Source organism: Coniosporium apollinis (genome assembly GCF_000281105.1).
Source record: "Coniosporium apollinis CBS 100218 chromosome Unknown supercont1.10, whole genome shotgun sequence".
NCBI lineage: Eukaryota > Fungi > Ascomycota > Dothideomycetes > Coniosporium > Coniosporium apollinis.
The window spans coordinates 560,429-577,049 of NW_006913272.1; the positions used below are offsets into that span (position 1 = coordinate 560,429).

Consider the following 16,621-nt stretch of genomic DNA (forward strand, 5'->3'; position numbering starts at 1 on the left):
GTTGCGGCGTCTCCCCCGAACAGCTTCCGCTATGGAGCTCTGAGCTGCGAATGGGACAGATCTGAAGAAAGTAATATCTAATTCTAATTCCCGATTGACTTCATGTTCGCGCGCCCATCTGGCAGCGCCCCTGTATGCCTCCGATGCAGACTCCGCCTTCAGCTTCGACTTGCGCGCCAGTCCCACCACCGTCCATTTCTCAGTATACAACAGGCCTCTCAGTTCTCGTCGAGCCGCAACGCTCAACTTCGAATCATTCGAGAAACACAGAGGCCGCGACCCCAACGCGATGACATCAAGCGCAAGCCGACAGTGCCTAAATACAGCTATCCACTCGGTCGTATCCGCGGCAAGAAAGAAGCGCCATTGAGGGAGGGCACCGTGCCGTTGCCAATCGACTCCCTGGGTGAACCGAGCCAAGTCATTATACTCAAAGATGCGGGGATCAAGCCTCCACCTAAGCCCAGCAAAGTGGACGTGAAAAAAGGGCTAGCGGGAGACCTATCCAGTCATAATCGGCCAGTCCACCCAAACAAAGGGACGAAGCCCGGTCAAGACGAAATTCTAAGGGCTATCACTGAGCAGAACAACATCTTGGGGCCGGAGGAAGTGAACAAGCAGATAGAGGGGCTGAAACCAGGGCAGGGAGGTAGCCGCGGTGGAAGGCTAGTGCTGCCAAAAGACGAATTCGATACTAGAGCGAGCATCCTGCATGATGGCTTCACAACTACACAGCTGCTGGGTTATCTCGATCGAGGGACGGACCGAGCCGGGACTGTGGACGAGCGCAAGCAACAGGAGCTTGCTCCAACAGAGCAGGATAAGAAGGGAGCTGTCCACCGCGTCTCCAGATCAAGCTGGACACCTGGCGTCAGGCCCATCCCACAGGGCGCACAGAGCACCGCTCAGAGGCCACATTCGCCGAAGAAGATGGGTATAATCGACAAGATACTCCGTATCAACTGGAAGATCGACGTGCTTGAGGAGATCGAGTCGCCCGGTGAGCTCGATATTAGTGGAGTTCAGCGGTGGCAGATGCGACTATTGGTGGCAGGCGGTACGTATTTCTACGGGAGTAGTGGTATGGTGGCTCACGGGTTGCATTTTAGAACCCTCGAAACTCGATCAGATCCGAAACCACCGCAGAGTAACTATCTCAGTGAACCAGACTTCTCGCATCATCAAGATCATGGCGCCTAAAGACAGCGCCGAATACGCTGCCGACGACATCGAGACCGCGCTGCACGCTTGCCACAGTTTGACCGTTGATTTCGCACCTTTCAAGCCGCTGTCCAACTCCGGAACCAAGGGGCCACAGCGACTGTTCACAGACGAAGACCTCGTACTGGCATCCGAACTGAGTGGCGCATTCCTGCGAAGGTCAGATACAGGCGGTCCTCGTGTATTTGTCAGCGGCCTGGATGCAGCTCAAGCCGAAGACGGACGGCGAGTCCTCCTTTCGATGCTCGATCTGCCAACCACGAGCGAGGGAAAGATCCTCACGACTAGCGCGATAAAGAAGCTTGGTATACTCTCTCCTCACGGCCGCAAGAGAGCGCTGGCGTATCGTGACCAACGGAAGAGCCTTGGGAGATGGTCTTTCCCAATTCGGCGAGGCTCACTACAAGACTCTGCAGAAAGTATTAGAGATGCCAGTTCGTCGCGGCCTGGGCAGGTTCGTAAAGAGGTTATCAAGTTTCTCCAGCAGTCCAGCTCATTAAAGGCACTCCCAATCGACGTCCTACCTCCTGCCGCTACCTCAACCTCAACCTCCGCCTCGAGCTCGACAACCTCGACCCCGATGCCTGACGTATCGACGCCGGGAACCTCAGCACCCGATACCTTACCCTCCGAACCACCCTCCGAAGCGCCATTACCTGCAACTCCACTCGAAAATCCGACAACCGGGACCTCGACATCCAAAGCTCCAGAATTCGAATCAGACTTTTCAAGAAGCCCCTACAACTGGTCTCCCATCCCTCACACCTCAACCACCGCAACCCTCGGCCACATCCTCCATCGCATCCCTATCTCTCCACCAACCCGAGTCCTCACACCCACCCCGCTCTCAATCCTCCTCTCCGGCCCCCGCACCCACACCTTTAGCCCGCACACCCCCTCCCTCCCCACCATTCTTAGCCACCTCAGCGCCAGCCCCACCGCCGCCACCCCCACAAACACCGGCGCGCACCTCCTCTTCCGCTATATCCCGAATCCCTGGTCCACCTCCACCGCCACCACCAGTACGCCCGGGGGGCTCAAAGCCCTGACCGCGATCCCAGAGCTGCACATCACCTTCGCGATCCCTGCAGGCGCGACACAGGACCAGGCGCGCCTCGAGAGCGTGGCGCTGGCGTTGGGCCAGGAGTACAGGGATGTCGCGATGCCGGACCGCGGCGTCGATGTTCGGTTCGCGCGGCGGGAGATGTTGTTCGCGGCGGGCGCGGAGAGGGAGGACGGGCCGTTCGCGGGCCTGGTGGGGGAGATTGGGGTGGTGGTGCGTGGACAGGGACGGCTGAGGGCGCCGAGTAGTGTTAGGGTTGGGGTGCCGGCGTGGACGGTGACGGGCGCGGGCGAGGAGGGCAGGGGTGGGAGTGGGAAGAGCGGGAAGGGGAAGGGGAGGGAAGAGAGGGTGCGGGAGTGGAAGGATGGGGAGACGGTGGAGGTGGAGTATCTGTGGCAGGGGGTTGAGTGGAGGGAGAGTGTGGAGGTGGGGGCTGAGGGGCACAGGCTGAGGTATGTGGCTGTGGAGGGGGGGAAGCTGGGGGGGAGACGGGGTGAGGTTAGGTTAGGACTTGAGGAGGATGCGAAGGAGGACGCTGTGAGGGAGTTCGTGGATGCGGCGTTCAGGCTTGCGGAGAGGGCTGGTGGAAGTATATCAGATGATGTGGGGAAGGCAGGAGGAGAAGGCGATGAAGGGAGCTCGGAAGCTCGTTGGGAGGGAGGAGTTTCGTCCTAGCACGCGGAACTGCTGAGTTTAGCGGTGGATGACAGATATAGCGGATTTCTCGCGATTTCTTAGGCCTTAAAGCGCGAGATCGGTGTTCGAGTAGCAGCATTGGGAGGCGCTTGAGCTTGGGCAGTTCTCTGGAGCATAGGGTGGATATGTACAACATTAGGAAGGCTGTAGAATGTACAACAAACCATTACTGTATCAGTTTCTGTACATAGTGGACTCCCATCTTGTGTTCTAGTCCACAGCCCTCTCCGACGACCACAATTGGACTATTACGCTGGTGAGATATAGAGACGCACATGGCAAACGTCACCCGACATTAACAGCACATCTAGATACCGCACACAGGACGGCCCCTCCAGACCCTGAGATCAGGTAGTTCCGTATCGATTTTCCGCTTGGTAGCTCGATGCCAGTTTCGAATTACAGCGCTCGCAAGCCGCTGAGGACTACAAAGATGCCGTTTGAACGGGCTGGGCGCCCTTCATAATCTCGAGAATTTTCATCCGCTGAGAGGAATTAGTTGGATACTTTCTAGAATCTTCAACCAGGGAGAAGGAAATCTAAGTATTCAAGGATCGCAGATGAAATCGGTCGGAGCTTTGATTAATGTTAACTACTCAAGTAGCCGATGTGAAACCAAAAGACTCCAGACCATGACTACACGTTTAGTGAGGTAGCTTCGTTCAAGCATCTGTTCCATGCTTAAGCCTAAGACACCGGGTTGCTGACCTGCTGTTTAATAGATTGCTGCGTGCCACGGAGGACATCTAGCCCGCTCATGAGAGACTGTGTAGGATTTACGGTCCGCTTGATATCATACTTCCATGATTGAAACACATGCCAAGGCACAAGATGCACTGAGTCAGAATAGGTACCGGCAGAACCTCACAGTCATAACAATCCGACTCACTAAGGCAGTCAGAGGTCGGGCCCAAAACTGCTCTAGAAACTCAGTACTGACATCATCCTCGGGACAAGCCTTCCGCTTCCGCCCTCAAGGATGCCGCACAGTGGCAAGCGGATAGATTTTGATGCTTCAGAACAGATAATCTGTCGGCCCAAACGAGCATAGCACGGTGAAGCTGCAGAGTCATATGGTCGAGAGCCAGTTCCAGCCAGTCGTTCTGAGCGGTAGCCTTGCTGCTGTGGAGCAAAAAACTGGGCGCTTGAGGCAAAGTGATGAATGATCGTTGGGCAGTGCGAAAAAGCTTTCACCAGTAGCCCGTGGTTTGGCGCCTTACCTAATCCAAACAGCCGAGCTGTCCCACCATATAATCCCCCACCGTCACCTTGCCAATCCTCTTTTTTTCTTCCTCGTCTGTCACACCTCGAATCGTTCTGCATTCGTACCTGAGTAAGATGCGCGCCCTCGACGCTTGAACCAGCAGCATCTCTGACAGCATCTAGCAATTTCAACCTACTTCACTTCAACTTCCACTCAAGCTTCAACCTCGCAACAACCGACGCCATGGGGTAAGTGACTCGAATCTCTCGGCTTCATCACAGCATCGCGCTCCGCCATCACGACTCCTCGCGCGTAAGCAAAACTTCAGGACATCGTCTGACAGTCTGCTGCAGTAAGGAGAAGGTTCATATCAATGTCGTCGTCATCGGCCACGTCGACTCTGGCAAGTCGACCACCACCGGACGTAAGCCTTCCTTTCGCGCCCGCTTAGCCTTTACAATCTCACGCGGCGTACAGACTTGATCTACAAGTGCGGTGGCATCGACAAGCGTACTATTGAGAAGTTCGAGAAGGTAAGGACTGCAGCCTCTTTCTTCGCTCTCTTTGCCGCTTCAAAAAATTTCGCATTTTCGCCTTATCGCGACGAGGGGCATGGTGGGGCTGAGTGTCCCGCACTATCCCGCTTTTGGTAGGCAGAGGCACACGACGCATGTACCGAAAACCCAAACCATCATTGGTTTCTTCATCATCCACATCAGTCATGTCATGTTTTGGTTCTGCCTTTCTTGTCTTCCGCCATGCCGCCGTTGCAACATTGTCTAAGACCTTTCACAGGAAGCCGCCGAGTTGGGCAAGGGCTCCTTCAAGTACGCCTGGGTGCTCGACAAGCTCAAGGCCGAGCGTGAGCGTGGTATCACCATCGATATCGCTCTCTGGAAGTTCGAAACCCCGAGGTACTACGTCACCGTCATCGACGCCCCGGGTCACCGTGATTTCATCAAGAACATGATCACTGGTACCTCCCAGGCCGACTGCGCCATTCTCATCATCGCTGCCGGCACTGGTGAGTTCGAGGCTGGTATCTCCAAGGATGGCCAGACGCGTGAGCACGCTCTGCTTGCCTACACCCTCGGTGTCAAGCAGCTCATCGTCGCCATCAACAAGATGGACACCACCAAGTGGTCCGAGGATCGCTACAACGAGATCATCAAGGAGACCTCCAACTTCATCAAGAAGGTCGGCTACAACCCGAAGACCGTTCCTTTCGTCCCGATCTCTGGCTTTAACGGCGACAACATGATTGACGTTTCCTCCAACTGCCCGTGGTACAAGGGCTGGGAGAAGGAGACCAAGACCAAGACCACCGGCAAGACCCTGCTCGAGGCCATCGATGCCATCGACCCGCCTGCCCGTCCTACCGACAAGCCCCTCCGTCTTCCCCTCCAGGATGTGTACAAGATCGGCGGTATTGGCACGGTCCCAGTCGGCCGTGTCGAGACCGGTACCATCAAGGCCGGCATGGTTGTCACCTTCGCCCCCGCCGGTGTTACCACTGAGGTCAAGTCCGTCGAGATGCACCACGAGCAGCTCACCGAGGGTCTCCCGGGCGACAACGTCGGCTTCAACGTCAAGAACGTCTCCGTCAAGGAGATCCGTCGTGGCAACGTCGCCGGCGACTCCAAGAACGACCCGCCAAAGGGTGCCGAGTCCTTCAACGCCCAGGTCATCGTCCTCAACCACCCCGGCCAGGTCGGTGCTGGTTACGCCCCGGTCTTGGATTGCCACACCGCCCACATCGCCTGCAAGTTCTCCGAGCTCCTCGAGAAGATCGACCGCCGTACCGGCAAGTCCATTGAGAACAGCCCCAAGTTCATCAAGTCCGGTGACGCCGCCATTGTCAAGATGGTGCCGTCCAAGCCGATGTGTGTTGTAAGTCACTGCCCATGTTCTCCACTCGGTTGATCCGCTGCTAACAAAGAATGCAGGAGGCCTTCACCGCGTACCCCCCTCTTGGCAAGCGTCTTCCGAACTCCTGAATTACGACTGTTGTGCTAATTAAAAATAGGCCGCTTCGCCGTTCGCGATATGAGGCAGACAGTCGCTGTAGGCGTCATCAAGTCCGTCGAGAAGGTGGACAAGGGTGCCGGTAAGTTTGTTCGATGTCGAGATTTGATATGTATACTGACCCTCCGTAGGCAAGGTCACCAAGGCCGCACAAAAAGCAAGCAAGAAATAGAGGATGGTTCCCCTGGGGAAGATGGGTTGGAAGTGGATGGTGGGTGGATTCTGGCCGGATCTCATGGGTCGATGGCTTGCATTCATGGCTATGGCGTGCAGGCGGGTTTCTTAGCTAGACTTGCTTCACGAATCAATGAGAACCCGATGATATCCCATGCTGCCTCCATGTCGTGTTTGAACTGGGTGATGTGGTACATTCTGATACCTATTTTCTTTGCTTTCACGGACCTGTCTTACGAATGACTGACTTGCTGTTAAACACCCGGCCGTCGACCCCGCACATGTCTTTGCGAGACCACTTTTGAGCTCACTTACTCGCATGACGGTTCATAGACCAGGGATATCTCCAATGCTTGATCCACGGTAGCTGTCGAACATACTATTGCCTAGGCCGGTGGTCACAAACATCATGTCCGCCTACCCTTGATAAGTGTTTTTGATTAAAGCTGCTGACCATGAAGCACCTCGCCAGCATGGCGCTGGCTTTAGTGCAGTGGAAATGCTTTGCCTGCTGCTTTACGGCATTTCGTGCTTGATGGAACCATTGACGAATCCGAACGCATAGTCCGTCGACACAAGATGCTATGTACCGTACCCGCGGTATTGACGCGGCTGAGCTGGAATCGTGGCATTGTTATGGCGAGAATTCTGATACTGATTCCATGCAAGAAGACAACTGAGAGAATGAAGCTGGTTTACTGGCACGAGGTTCACAGGTCAACGATACTCAAGGCAATCAATGCGTGAGAGATTGACACAGCTGGGTTCTTGGATGTATCGTAACATGTGGAACCCGGTCTCCATTCACACCTGCAAAAGCTTGAACAGGAGCTGCGAGTTTCATGATTTTGTCATCAGGTGGCGAAAAAGCACAGATAGTGACCTAGTCACTTGACGCGTGAGGCTCCAAAGAGAAAGAGCCGCGCTGTTTGATATCATACGAGGTCTACAGTGACGGGATTATAAAGGCGATGGACGGCTAAAAGTTCTTCCAGGCCACTGGCGCTGTTGTACCGGCGCTGTGGAAAGTGAGATCTAGACTGTGAGACTAACATAGCGCTATCTCGCACCTACGTTTGGAGGCGCGTAGTAAAAGACGATCTTCTTCTACCGCGGCGGAACCCTCTCGCGCTCACGACCCCGCCTTAAGGGACCTGTTTGTTCTGCTCTTGAACAGCCACCGACAGGATGTTCGCGCCGCACATATTTCCGACCAAGGAAAGAAGATCCTCAAGAGCAAACCACGCCGTAACAGGCCTGGTGAGCAGCCCGTGGAGGGCTTAGCAGGCACGATGGACGATCTAGACGCAGAGGCAATTCAAGAGCTGCAGGAAGTGCCAGGCGCCTCGAGGCCGAAGCGCTTGTGAAAGCAAACGAAATACTTCATGGATGAAGCTTTTGCCACTACAGGAGCATACGTTGGAAACCCACTGGAGCAGATGCCCCGCATAAAAGTTGCTGAAGACGGCAATTCAGATGCCGAAACGGACAAAGAACCTGACTCAGACTATTATGACACGAAGACTGGGCCTCCGAAGGAAGACAACGAAAGAACTCTCATCCGCCGCGTCCGGCGGGCGAAGGACTTGGGCACTGAGGTGGGCGCGGCGGCATATTCCGAGGAAGAAGAGCAATTTCGTCTCCTCCTTGACCTTGACCCCATCAACGAGTACACGGAACATGATCTGGATAACACCCCGGTTCTCCGGAGAGCGATTAAGCTCTTGTATCGTGAACGTATGGGACAGAGGGCATACACGGACAAGACGTCCATTCACATCCAGTACGACCAGATTCACGCATCATTAGAAGCCGCCATATTGGATGACATGGCCCAAGAGACCCTCGCGGAGGCATGGAAGAGCAAAGACAAAGCAGGCAAAGGCAAGGCAGGCAAGAAGAAGCCACCAGAGTAAGCAATACCGCGGATCTCAACCATGCTCAGAAGTACTGCTAAAACAACCGCAGGGCGAAGAAATCTCAAAAGCGCAAAGGACCTACGGCGCTGCCGGCGCTGGCGGCGCTGGTCAATCTTAGAAAGAAGGCGAAGATAGCTCATGAGGGCGGTGAGGCATCAGAACCGTTGGAGGATAAGCAGTCGGCAGGGGACGAAGACGAGGTGATGGCGGACACACTTGCCGAGCAGTGTCCGAGGATGGATCTGTCCAATGTTTCCGCTGAAAGCAAGCGTAGTAAAGAGGAACATAAGCCTATAAGAATCGGTGCGGCGGGCCTTTCGGCAGAGATCGAATAGTGAACCCCAGCTGTCGCGCTGGGCCTTTTAGTAGAGATTAAATAGTAAACCCCAGCTGTCGCGCCGGGCCTTTCGGCAGAGATTGAACAGTGAACCCCAGCTATCGCGCCCAAGGCCAAGGAGGTCCGTGTACGATAAAAGCGTGAAGGATCCGTGTACGAGGAAAGCGTGAAGGACCTGTTAAATCCAGATACCGTCGTCCACGATTTCATACGTTTAGCTAGACCTAGTCACCTAGACAGACATTTACCTTTGATAGCCATGCTTAGACTAGCTTTGCAATCTCAGAGACCCTAGAGTATTAATTAGAGGCGTTGGCTGTATCGCGCTAGCTGTAACCAACATTGCCTCTAGTGAGTGAAACGCTCCGAAGCTGGTTGCGAGGTCTAATTAGGGTGTCTATTAGTTGGTTCGTCCTCGTCGGAGGCTTTCGGACGGTTGGATAGAGTAAGGGCGCGCCACTAGACGGACGGACTAGGCTCTAGGCGCTATAAGGACGGACCGATAAGGCTAGATGGGTATGTCGGGTAGGGAAGAACTTACACCGTAAAATCGCTCCTTATACTATAAAATCACTCCTCGCACTATAAAATCACTTCTTACCACCTTCTTTACTACTATTAAAGCAGTCCCTTATAAGCTGTCAAGGTTTAGAATGCTCTAAGCTACTCTCTATACCCTATCGCACGTTTAAGCACTTTTTTAGAGTGATTATATACTAAAGTTGATATCTGCGGTGCAAGTTCTTCCCTGCCCGACGTGGGTGATCGGACGAGGCTTAAGCTCTCACTCCGACGGTCCGATACATGACCCGTCCGTCCGACCGTCCAGCTTCGTCAGACGGCCTAATGAACACCCTGTCATCAACTGCTGTTGATGCGTGCATCTAAGACATCGGCAATAGTGCTGTGCCCGAACGTGGTTGGTCTCGCGGCGTCAGTTCAACGGTTGTTGTAGTTGAGTTCTCGTACCCGGTTGATGTTCCGGTGTTTGGCATGGCTTCGGCCCTTGTTGTTCTAGAACACATCACCTCAATCCGTGTGTGTTGTAGACTTTCGTGGTGGATCGAGTCCTTTCGATTGGGCTTGATATGCGGCTATCATTCGCCGGCCCTGCAGCCACCCTGCGACTGTCCGTTGCTGCGTGGGTTGGGCTCGGAAGCTGTTGCCTTGCTGTATGGAGAGGAACCGATCGGACAGCCGCCGTGTGGCGTCAATGGAGTTTCCGATTCAGTTCGGGCAGTCTCCTTCATATGGACCTGAGCCGGACCCTGACCAGTGTCACCCAGACTCTCCTGCGTGGACGATCTCTGTCATGTTCTCGGGCTGTGAGTATCAGGTTCTCTTTTGGACGGTTGTTGTAGTTCAGAGACGCCCTGAACCGATCCGCAGAAGGTGTATCCGTGTGTTGAATGAAGGGATTGATGATACTCCCAAGACTCTACCCTGATGTAGGAGCAGGAATCCTCGTCGGACAAACTTTCGCATGGCCAAGCCTGTGTGGGAAGTACAGGACCGTACAACCCTACCTTGACACAGCTTTCAGCGTGGCTTGGCCGCACCTCCGCCTGTTCTGGCCAGCGTTCGATCCGTCTCTTGTTGCCTTCGAGAAGATGAAGACCGGTTGCTGGCCGTTGATCGCCTTCTGTTCATGCCGCTACCTTAAGCACCACACGAAACACGGTTCAACCGGCACTACGGAGAAAATCGTTCATTCCAGTAGGTTGACATACAAGAGATAGTGGTGTGACGAATCTTCGTGCAGTGTACAAAGCCTGATTCATGAAATGCAAATTTGTGACTTGTTTTGTTTAGAACTCAGACATTACTGGAACTTTCCACAGGCAATGGTGAATAGACAATGGAGAATGCTGTGGCAGACGCATAAGAAGGGCTTTCCAGCTTCGCTTCATCCCAGCACCAACAGAGGCAGAAAGGCAATCAGGCATTATGGTACGTCCGCCACTCAGTCCGCCACAACCACAACCACTGACACCTCCAAGGCCCCCAAGAAGAACAAAACCCAACAACAACCCCCACCCAACAGCAAAGACATCAAAGTAAGCACTACCTACCCCTTCTCAGCACAACCTAACACCCGCCCAGAACCAGCAGAAAGAGCAAGGGCAGTCCTGGAACCTCGCCGATTACGCCATCAAAGGCTCCATCTGGGTGCACAAGAACCTCTTCCGACAGTCCTACGCCGCAATCTGCGAAGTGTGCACCACCACGGAATCGCTTGAGAACAACGAGCTGGTGCAGTGTTCCGGCTGTCAGGATCACTGGCACCAGCAATGCCATGATCCAGTGATCTACAACGCCTTCGCTGAGCCGGAGAGCGGGGACCAGTTCTGGTGCAAGAGGTGCGACCACGTGTGCGAGAGTTGCCAGGGAAAGGGGAGTAACCATTCGTACCGCAAGGACAAGAAGAGCGAGGAGTACAATGCGCTTGTCGCCTGTGAATGCGGGAAGTGGTATCATCAGGACTGCGTGACCCCGAGGATCGACAGCCAGTACATCGACCCGCGAAATGCGTGGAAGCAATGTCCGACGTGCAAGGCTAGCGTTAGTGGAGCCGCGCAAAAAGCTTCCGGGAAGAAAGCAGTCGAGAACGCCGAGATAGGGAAACCAGGGGCTGGTGGCAATGCACCATCCACCAGCGATGAGGATACGGCGTCGAAAAGCGGCGATGCGAATGCTACGGCCAGCGGCATTGATGATGGATCCAGCGACGCGGATGACCAGTCCAACGACGCTGGCGACACGATTCTTCCATCCAAGCCCCCAATCGTAAGAAGGAGGTCTGCAAGACAGGGCCTCACTAAAGCGGGAAAGACTTCCCCGAAGGCACATCCATGTGGTCCTAACAAAGAAGGGGACAACCCCCAAGCTACCATTACTCTGCCCCCCGTGCATCGGAAGAAGAGCAGGGCCAAACTCGGTCCGTTATCAGAAGTACAGACCGAGCGCGAGACTGGTCCACCGGACAGGAGACGGTCCACTCGCCAGAATGGAAAGAAGAAGCAAGAATGAGGAGGTGCCCGTCGGGCCTGGCGGTTTTCTCATCTGGTCCGGCGATATGATCTAGTATTGAGATATCAGGGGGGCTTGCTGGAAGGTCCGGAAGAAGACAACGGGTTGGGCGAGAGGATCAGATAGAGCATTGGATGAATGTGGCGTCTTGGAGATGTGGCGGGGTTTTCCTAATGTAACAGGATAGCAATAGGCGGTACGACGATTCAGACTTTCTATCGGATTTTGTCCACTCTCTTCCTTGCAACGTCGATTTTTCCTTGTACTCTGTTGAATTGTTAGCGCTTCCATCCACGCCCACCACGACTGACGTAGCGATAATGAATGAAAGTGCTGCATACCTGTCCACGTCATTATCTAGCAGATCCAGCATCTGGTTCTGCAGAACAAGTTCCTCATTGATCGCCACGCCCATCTCTCTCATCCTACGCACGACCTTGGTCAAATCTTGCACGTCCTCGTCTTGCTCCTGCATAATCTGCCTCTGAAGCTGGAGCACGCCCTCATTATCCAACTCTCTTGTCCTCTCCGTCTCCTTCGCCGGCGCACCCAGCACACGTCCTCGCCCACCAGGCGCACCACCCTTAAACAACCCCTGTTTATCTCCCTCGGACGCTATAGCCGTAGTTCCCGACAGCGATGACGACGTCGACGCCGCATTCTTGACCGACATAGCGCTCAACACGCTCTCCAGCCCATCCCGCTCCTTCTTCGCCGACCCAATCATATCCCTCCGCCTCCTAATCTCCCCGTCCCCCAGCTTCTCCACTCCTCCCCACGCGCCCTCATCCCCATTCCTTCCACCTCCACTCAACCCCTTCAGCCCCTCCTCTAGCGCCCTAATCAGCGCGCTCGCCTGCACAAGCGCCCCCTTCGCGTTCGCCCCGGCCTCATGCTGCGCCTGCGCTTGCTGTGCCTGCTCGCGTTTCGTGAGATACAACCGCGCTTCCCGGAGCTGGTTCTTCAGCTCGCCGTACATGTCCAGCCACGTCGCGGCATCTACGACCACGCCGCCGGAAGCCGTGAGCCCGATATTGCCGAGCACTTTGCTCTTCCCCGAGCCCTCCTCCGGCAGCTCGAGGAAGGCGCGCCAGGCGGGTGTGCGGCGCCAGCGGTCGTCGGGGGAGCTGTCGATGGCGCGGAGGTAGGCTTCTAGCCCTTTGCGGCGCTCTTCGGTGAGGGCGTCGTTGCCGACCGTGCGTGCGAACCAGGATTTTGCGGGGAGCGGGGCGGGTGGTGCGGCGTTGGTTTGGGCACGGAGAGTTTTGTCGAGGGTGACGAAGTCGGAGTACCGCTTTTGGAGGCTGCGTGTGCGGAGGGGAGCCCGGATTTGGATCGTGTAGGCTGTGTAGGGTTTTGCACCGGTGCTGTTGGTGCTGGCGGAGGGGATGCTTATGTCGAGGGAGGGCATGGTGGGCGTAATTTACGTGGTGGATAGTGAGTGTTATGATGTTGGGTTGAGAGGCATGCTACGTTAACTCGAAGCTGGTGTCTGCAAGCTGGATGAGTTTCTTGGAGCGCGCTGACAGGATAGCGGCGCAAGGTGAGTGTGCTGGGTGGGATACAGGTTCGACAAAAGTATACGCGGGTCTTAGTTGAGACAGGGGGCTCTGTGTAGTTTCCGATTTGAGATTGCTGAGGTATCAAGGCGAGGTGATTTGTTCTTACGGAGTACAGACTTGGAGGTGGCTTTTAAGATCAAGGCAGAGAGCTCGGGAAGCTTGGGCCCCATGCTCTTCAGCCAAGATTCTCTACCTAGTTATGGACCGATTCAGACTCCTGTAAACAGGGACATTATTACAGTTGTAGGCGTTTATTGCCCTAAGGATGCGCTATAGTCGTTCGAGAAGTGTGGAGCAGATCCTCTTCGCGGATGAAGAAGTCCCTTAAGCGGGCTACTGTGCCATAGAGCTCACAGGTTTTTCAAGCAGTTCTGATCTTGACGAGAGCATAAAAAACCATGGAGCTGAGCCAATACAACATCCACTTTGCCCAATGCGAACCATACCTCTGACTGTTCCATGCTACTGCATGTCGTAATCCCAGACGCCCGACAACGCCACGCTCCCAAACAAGGCTCCGAACACCCCACAGCCACAGTCAGGCGACGACCAGGCCCGCCAACACCATGCTTGTCTTAACGAGTCCCAGTTACTGCATCTCGACCTCCATCGGGGCCGGCCCCCGTGGACTCTTCGGCCTAGCTGGACTGGCAGAGCTGCCGATACCCAACGACGCCAACCCAGCCGCCAGTCCCGAAGTCGACGCTCCTATAGACGCCCGTCCATCAGCTCTCGGCTGCCTCGTCGCCGTCGAACCGACCACAGCCTCCGCGCTCTCCACGCCCGTCAAGACCGGCAGATCCGCATCATCCTGGAGGGCTTCCGCACCGCCTGCAGCAGCCGGGCCATTCATCTCGGCATCCGTGCGGCCGAAGACCTCAGCCCACCATCTCACTTCACCGAGGCGTGGAAACAGCAGTCGCTCCTGGCCCTTAACCGTGTCGTCGACGGCCGGGTCATATTTCTCGTTAACAAACATCTGGCGGCGCGCGAGGAAGTAGTCCCAGACGCTGCGGCTGCGCTCCTTGACTCTGGCATCCACGCGCTGCTTCTCGCTGTCGTACAAGAACGTGCCGTACTGACAGGAGTAGAGGTGGTAGAGGAGCCTCCTCAAGAAGCGCTCATTGAACTCGAAGCGCGTCGGATGCTGGTACAGGAGCTGGTACGTCGCATCTAAGAACTGGTGAAAAATCGGCGCTGTCTCCTTCGGCTTCGTGACGACCTTGTTCTCCGCCGCCGCGCGGGTGGCCGAGCTATCTCTCGTTGCCGAGGGCGAGGCCTCCATCGACTGCATCTCGCCGTCCGACTCACCGAGGGATTCGCGGCTGTCGTTCTTCTTGTGGAAGAAGCCTTTGGCGCTGAGGAGCGCGTTTTCGAGGGCATTACCCGCCGTCGAGCCGTGCGGTTTGCTGGTGCCGTTCGTGCTGTGTCGGTCGGCAGCAATGCGCTCGTTCTCGATCTCGAACCACTTTTCGTGGCTGAGGAAGCCGGACCGGTGGCGGAACATGTGGCCGAAGGAGACCCAGTCTTTCTCGACGAGCACGATGAAGCCTTCGAGGGTGCGGTAGTAGGGGTCTAGGCAGAGTTGACTGAGAGCGCTGAGTTGGCTTGTGCGGTCCCAGCCGTCGGAGCAGTGAATTAGGACGTGGGAATGATGTATGCCGACTTGGCGCGAGATCAGGCCGGCTCCGTCTAGCAGGCCTGTGATGTGCTTTAGCCAGCCGCTCTTCGCTAGCTGCTCGCGGTTTGGTGGTAGCGGCGTGACGTCGGAGTCCTTGAGTGCTTCAATAACTTTGTTTAGCGAGTTTCGCATCACGTGTATATTGTCAATTCCCAGATAAGCTTTGGTCGCAAACTTGTAGTTGTCCATGTTTTCTGAGCCCATCCCTGCGACATGCATCGCGTACGCGTTTACTGTCGGCCGGGCGTCGACGATGAGATTGTGCTGCTGGGCACCGTACACCCTCGGCGCCGTTGCGCCGGAAGCCTCCCGTACGCTATCAATCGCTTCATCCTCAACAACTTCCGGAGCGACAAACGAACTGTCGCTACTGGATGGAGGCGCAGGTGCAGTGTTCGTTGTCGGAGCTATATCGGAGAAATTACTGGTAGATGTTGAAGAGCTGAGTGACTCAACCTCGGCTTTGGAGGTCGAGAAGATTGCCGCGACTAACTTTTCATCCTGCACACTTCGGTTTCGGGCAACGCCAGAAAGCGGCTGTGAGCTCCGTGTGATCGAGCAACTGTTCACGGGATGCAGATAGGTGAGGACGGGTATTCTTGCTCGCGATCTATACTTTCCAGCGTAGTTCAGGACATTATCAGAGATTGCCGACGGAACAGCGAGCACAGCTGGATACGTGGGCGAATACTGTGTATCTTGTAAGTACAGCGCCGGCGAAGTCCATGCAGAATACATACCTGGTAGTCCGCATTGATCTCCGATATCCTCCACCCCTTGTCAACGTCTTTTGCGCTGACGCCTAGCCGCTTCAGTTCCCGCTTTGCGTCGTATATGTCCCACCCGTTTATCTCTCGCTCTGGACCCTGCGGCTTGTAGCTGAAAGCGTACAGCTTTTCTATTCTTCCCAGCTTACACGTAAGGGACCGAATACTGTCGTAGACATCGCGCGCCTTGCCCTCAGAGAGGAAATGGAAAGCTACGAAGGTGAAGTCACGACATCGCAGGCGTATGGATGGCGCCTGGTGGGATGCTGGAGGAGCGGGACGGTAGGTGCAGAAGGCGATCATAGGGTAAGTTATCCATAGCTCGCGCGGACGTGGCTTTGCAGCTGGAGCTTGGTCGGTGGGTGGAGGGGGTGGATAGCTGAAGATGAGGTGGTGGGAGGTTAGGTGGAGGGTCCCTTCGACGCGTACGCCTTGTCTCCACAAGGTGACATCCTCCACCTGAGTGAAGGTTAGCAAGGGGGTTGAGTTGAAGCTCTTTGGGGTCCTGCCTTGGAGACTCTAATCTTATCCATATAGTGTTATATGACAGGTTGTCGGTCGGATGAGCTGATCATTTGTATATCTGACTGGAGACTCGGTGTAGTACGATGCAAAGCAAGATCGTGTGAGGTGTTTGACTGGGGTTCGACACTGCTTGCTGCCAGCAACACTTGAGGTTGTTGATTGACCAGATACCGATTGTTCACATGAGTACTGCAAGCCCTGCCGATGAGCTGCACATCATCTTTGGCTTTGGCGGGGAGCTGGCGGCGGCGGCATTTTCCGTTGCCGGCCTTCCAAGCGACTCTTGGCGCACCCACCACTCCAGCGAAGTTGCTATCACAGCTCAAATTACGCCGGCGACAACAGCATCACGTCCACGCATCAGCCTCCCGATAATCCGATCCTCGAAGCTCCAGCTACCTTTCTCACACCGCAAAC

General features: G+C 55.3%; 6 protein-coding genes across 6 annotated transcripts; 4 read left to right on the top strand and 2 right to left on the bottom strand.

The window, feature by feature from the left end:
• Nucleotides 1-102: 102 nt before the first annotated feature.
• On the top strand, nt 103-2,959 carry W97_02768 (uncharacterized protein; the record flags this gene model as incomplete). Its single annotated transcript, XM_007780667.1, has 2 exons — nt 103-1,057; nt 1,110-2,959. 2 exons carry the CDS (start codon nt 103-105, stop codon nt 2,957-2,959), a joined length of 2,805 nt encoding a protein of 934 aa, XP_007778857.1.
• Nucleotides 2,960-4,427: 1,468 nt separating this feature from the next.
• On the top strand, nt 4,428-6,381 carry W97_02769 (elongation factor 1-alpha; the record flags this gene model as incomplete). The annotated part of the gene is made up of 7 exons (XM_007780668.1): nt 4,428-4,432; nt 4,538-4,608; nt 4,662-4,717; nt 4,980-6,074; nt 6,131-6,164; nt 6,211-6,291; nt 6,341-6,381. The coding sequence occupies 7 exons, from the start codon at nt 4,428-4,430 to the stop codon at nt 6,379-6,381; spliced, it is 1,383 nt and encodes a 460-aa protein (XP_007778858.1).
• A 1,387-nt stretch (nt 6,382-7,768) lies between these two features.
• W97_02770 (uncharacterized protein) lies at nt 7,769-8,637 on the top strand (the record flags this gene model as incomplete). The annotated part of the gene is made up of 2 exons (XM_007780669.1): nt 7,769-8,295; nt 8,352-8,637. The coding sequence occupies 2 exons, from the start codon at nt 7,769-7,771 to the stop codon at nt 8,635-8,637; spliced, it is 813 nt and encodes a 270-aa protein (XP_007778859.1).
• Nucleotides 8,638-10,504: 1,867 nt separating this feature from the next.
• On the top strand, nt 10,505-11,669 carry W97_02771 (uncharacterized protein; the record flags this gene model as incomplete). Its single annotated transcript, XM_007780670.1, has 2 exons — nt 10,505-10,696; nt 10,743-11,669. The coding sequence occupies 2 exons, from the start codon at nt 10,505-10,507 to the stop codon at nt 11,667-11,669; spliced, it is 1,119 nt and encodes a 372-aa protein (XP_007778860.1).
• Nucleotides 11,670-11,884: 215 nt separating this feature from the next.
• Nucleotides 11,885-13,080, bottom strand: W97_02772 (uncharacterized protein; the record flags this gene model as incomplete). The annotated part of the gene is made up of 2 exons (XM_007780671.1): nt 11,885-11,936; nt 12,011-13,080. The coding sequence occupies 2 exons, from the start codon at nt 13,078-13,080 to the stop codon at nt 11,885-11,887; spliced, it is 1,122 nt and encodes a 373-aa protein (XP_007778861.1).
• Nucleotides 13,081-13,820: 740 nt separating this feature from the next.
• On the bottom strand, nt 13,821-16,254 carry W97_02773 (uncharacterized protein; the record flags this gene model as incomplete). Its single annotated transcript, XM_007780672.1, has 3 exons — nt 13,821-15,602; nt 15,653-16,138; nt 16,228-16,254. 3 exons carry the CDS (start codon nt 16,252-16,254, stop codon nt 13,821-13,823), a joined length of 2,295 nt encoding a protein of 764 aa, XP_007778862.1.
• Nucleotides 16,255-16,621: the final 367 nt, after the last annotated feature.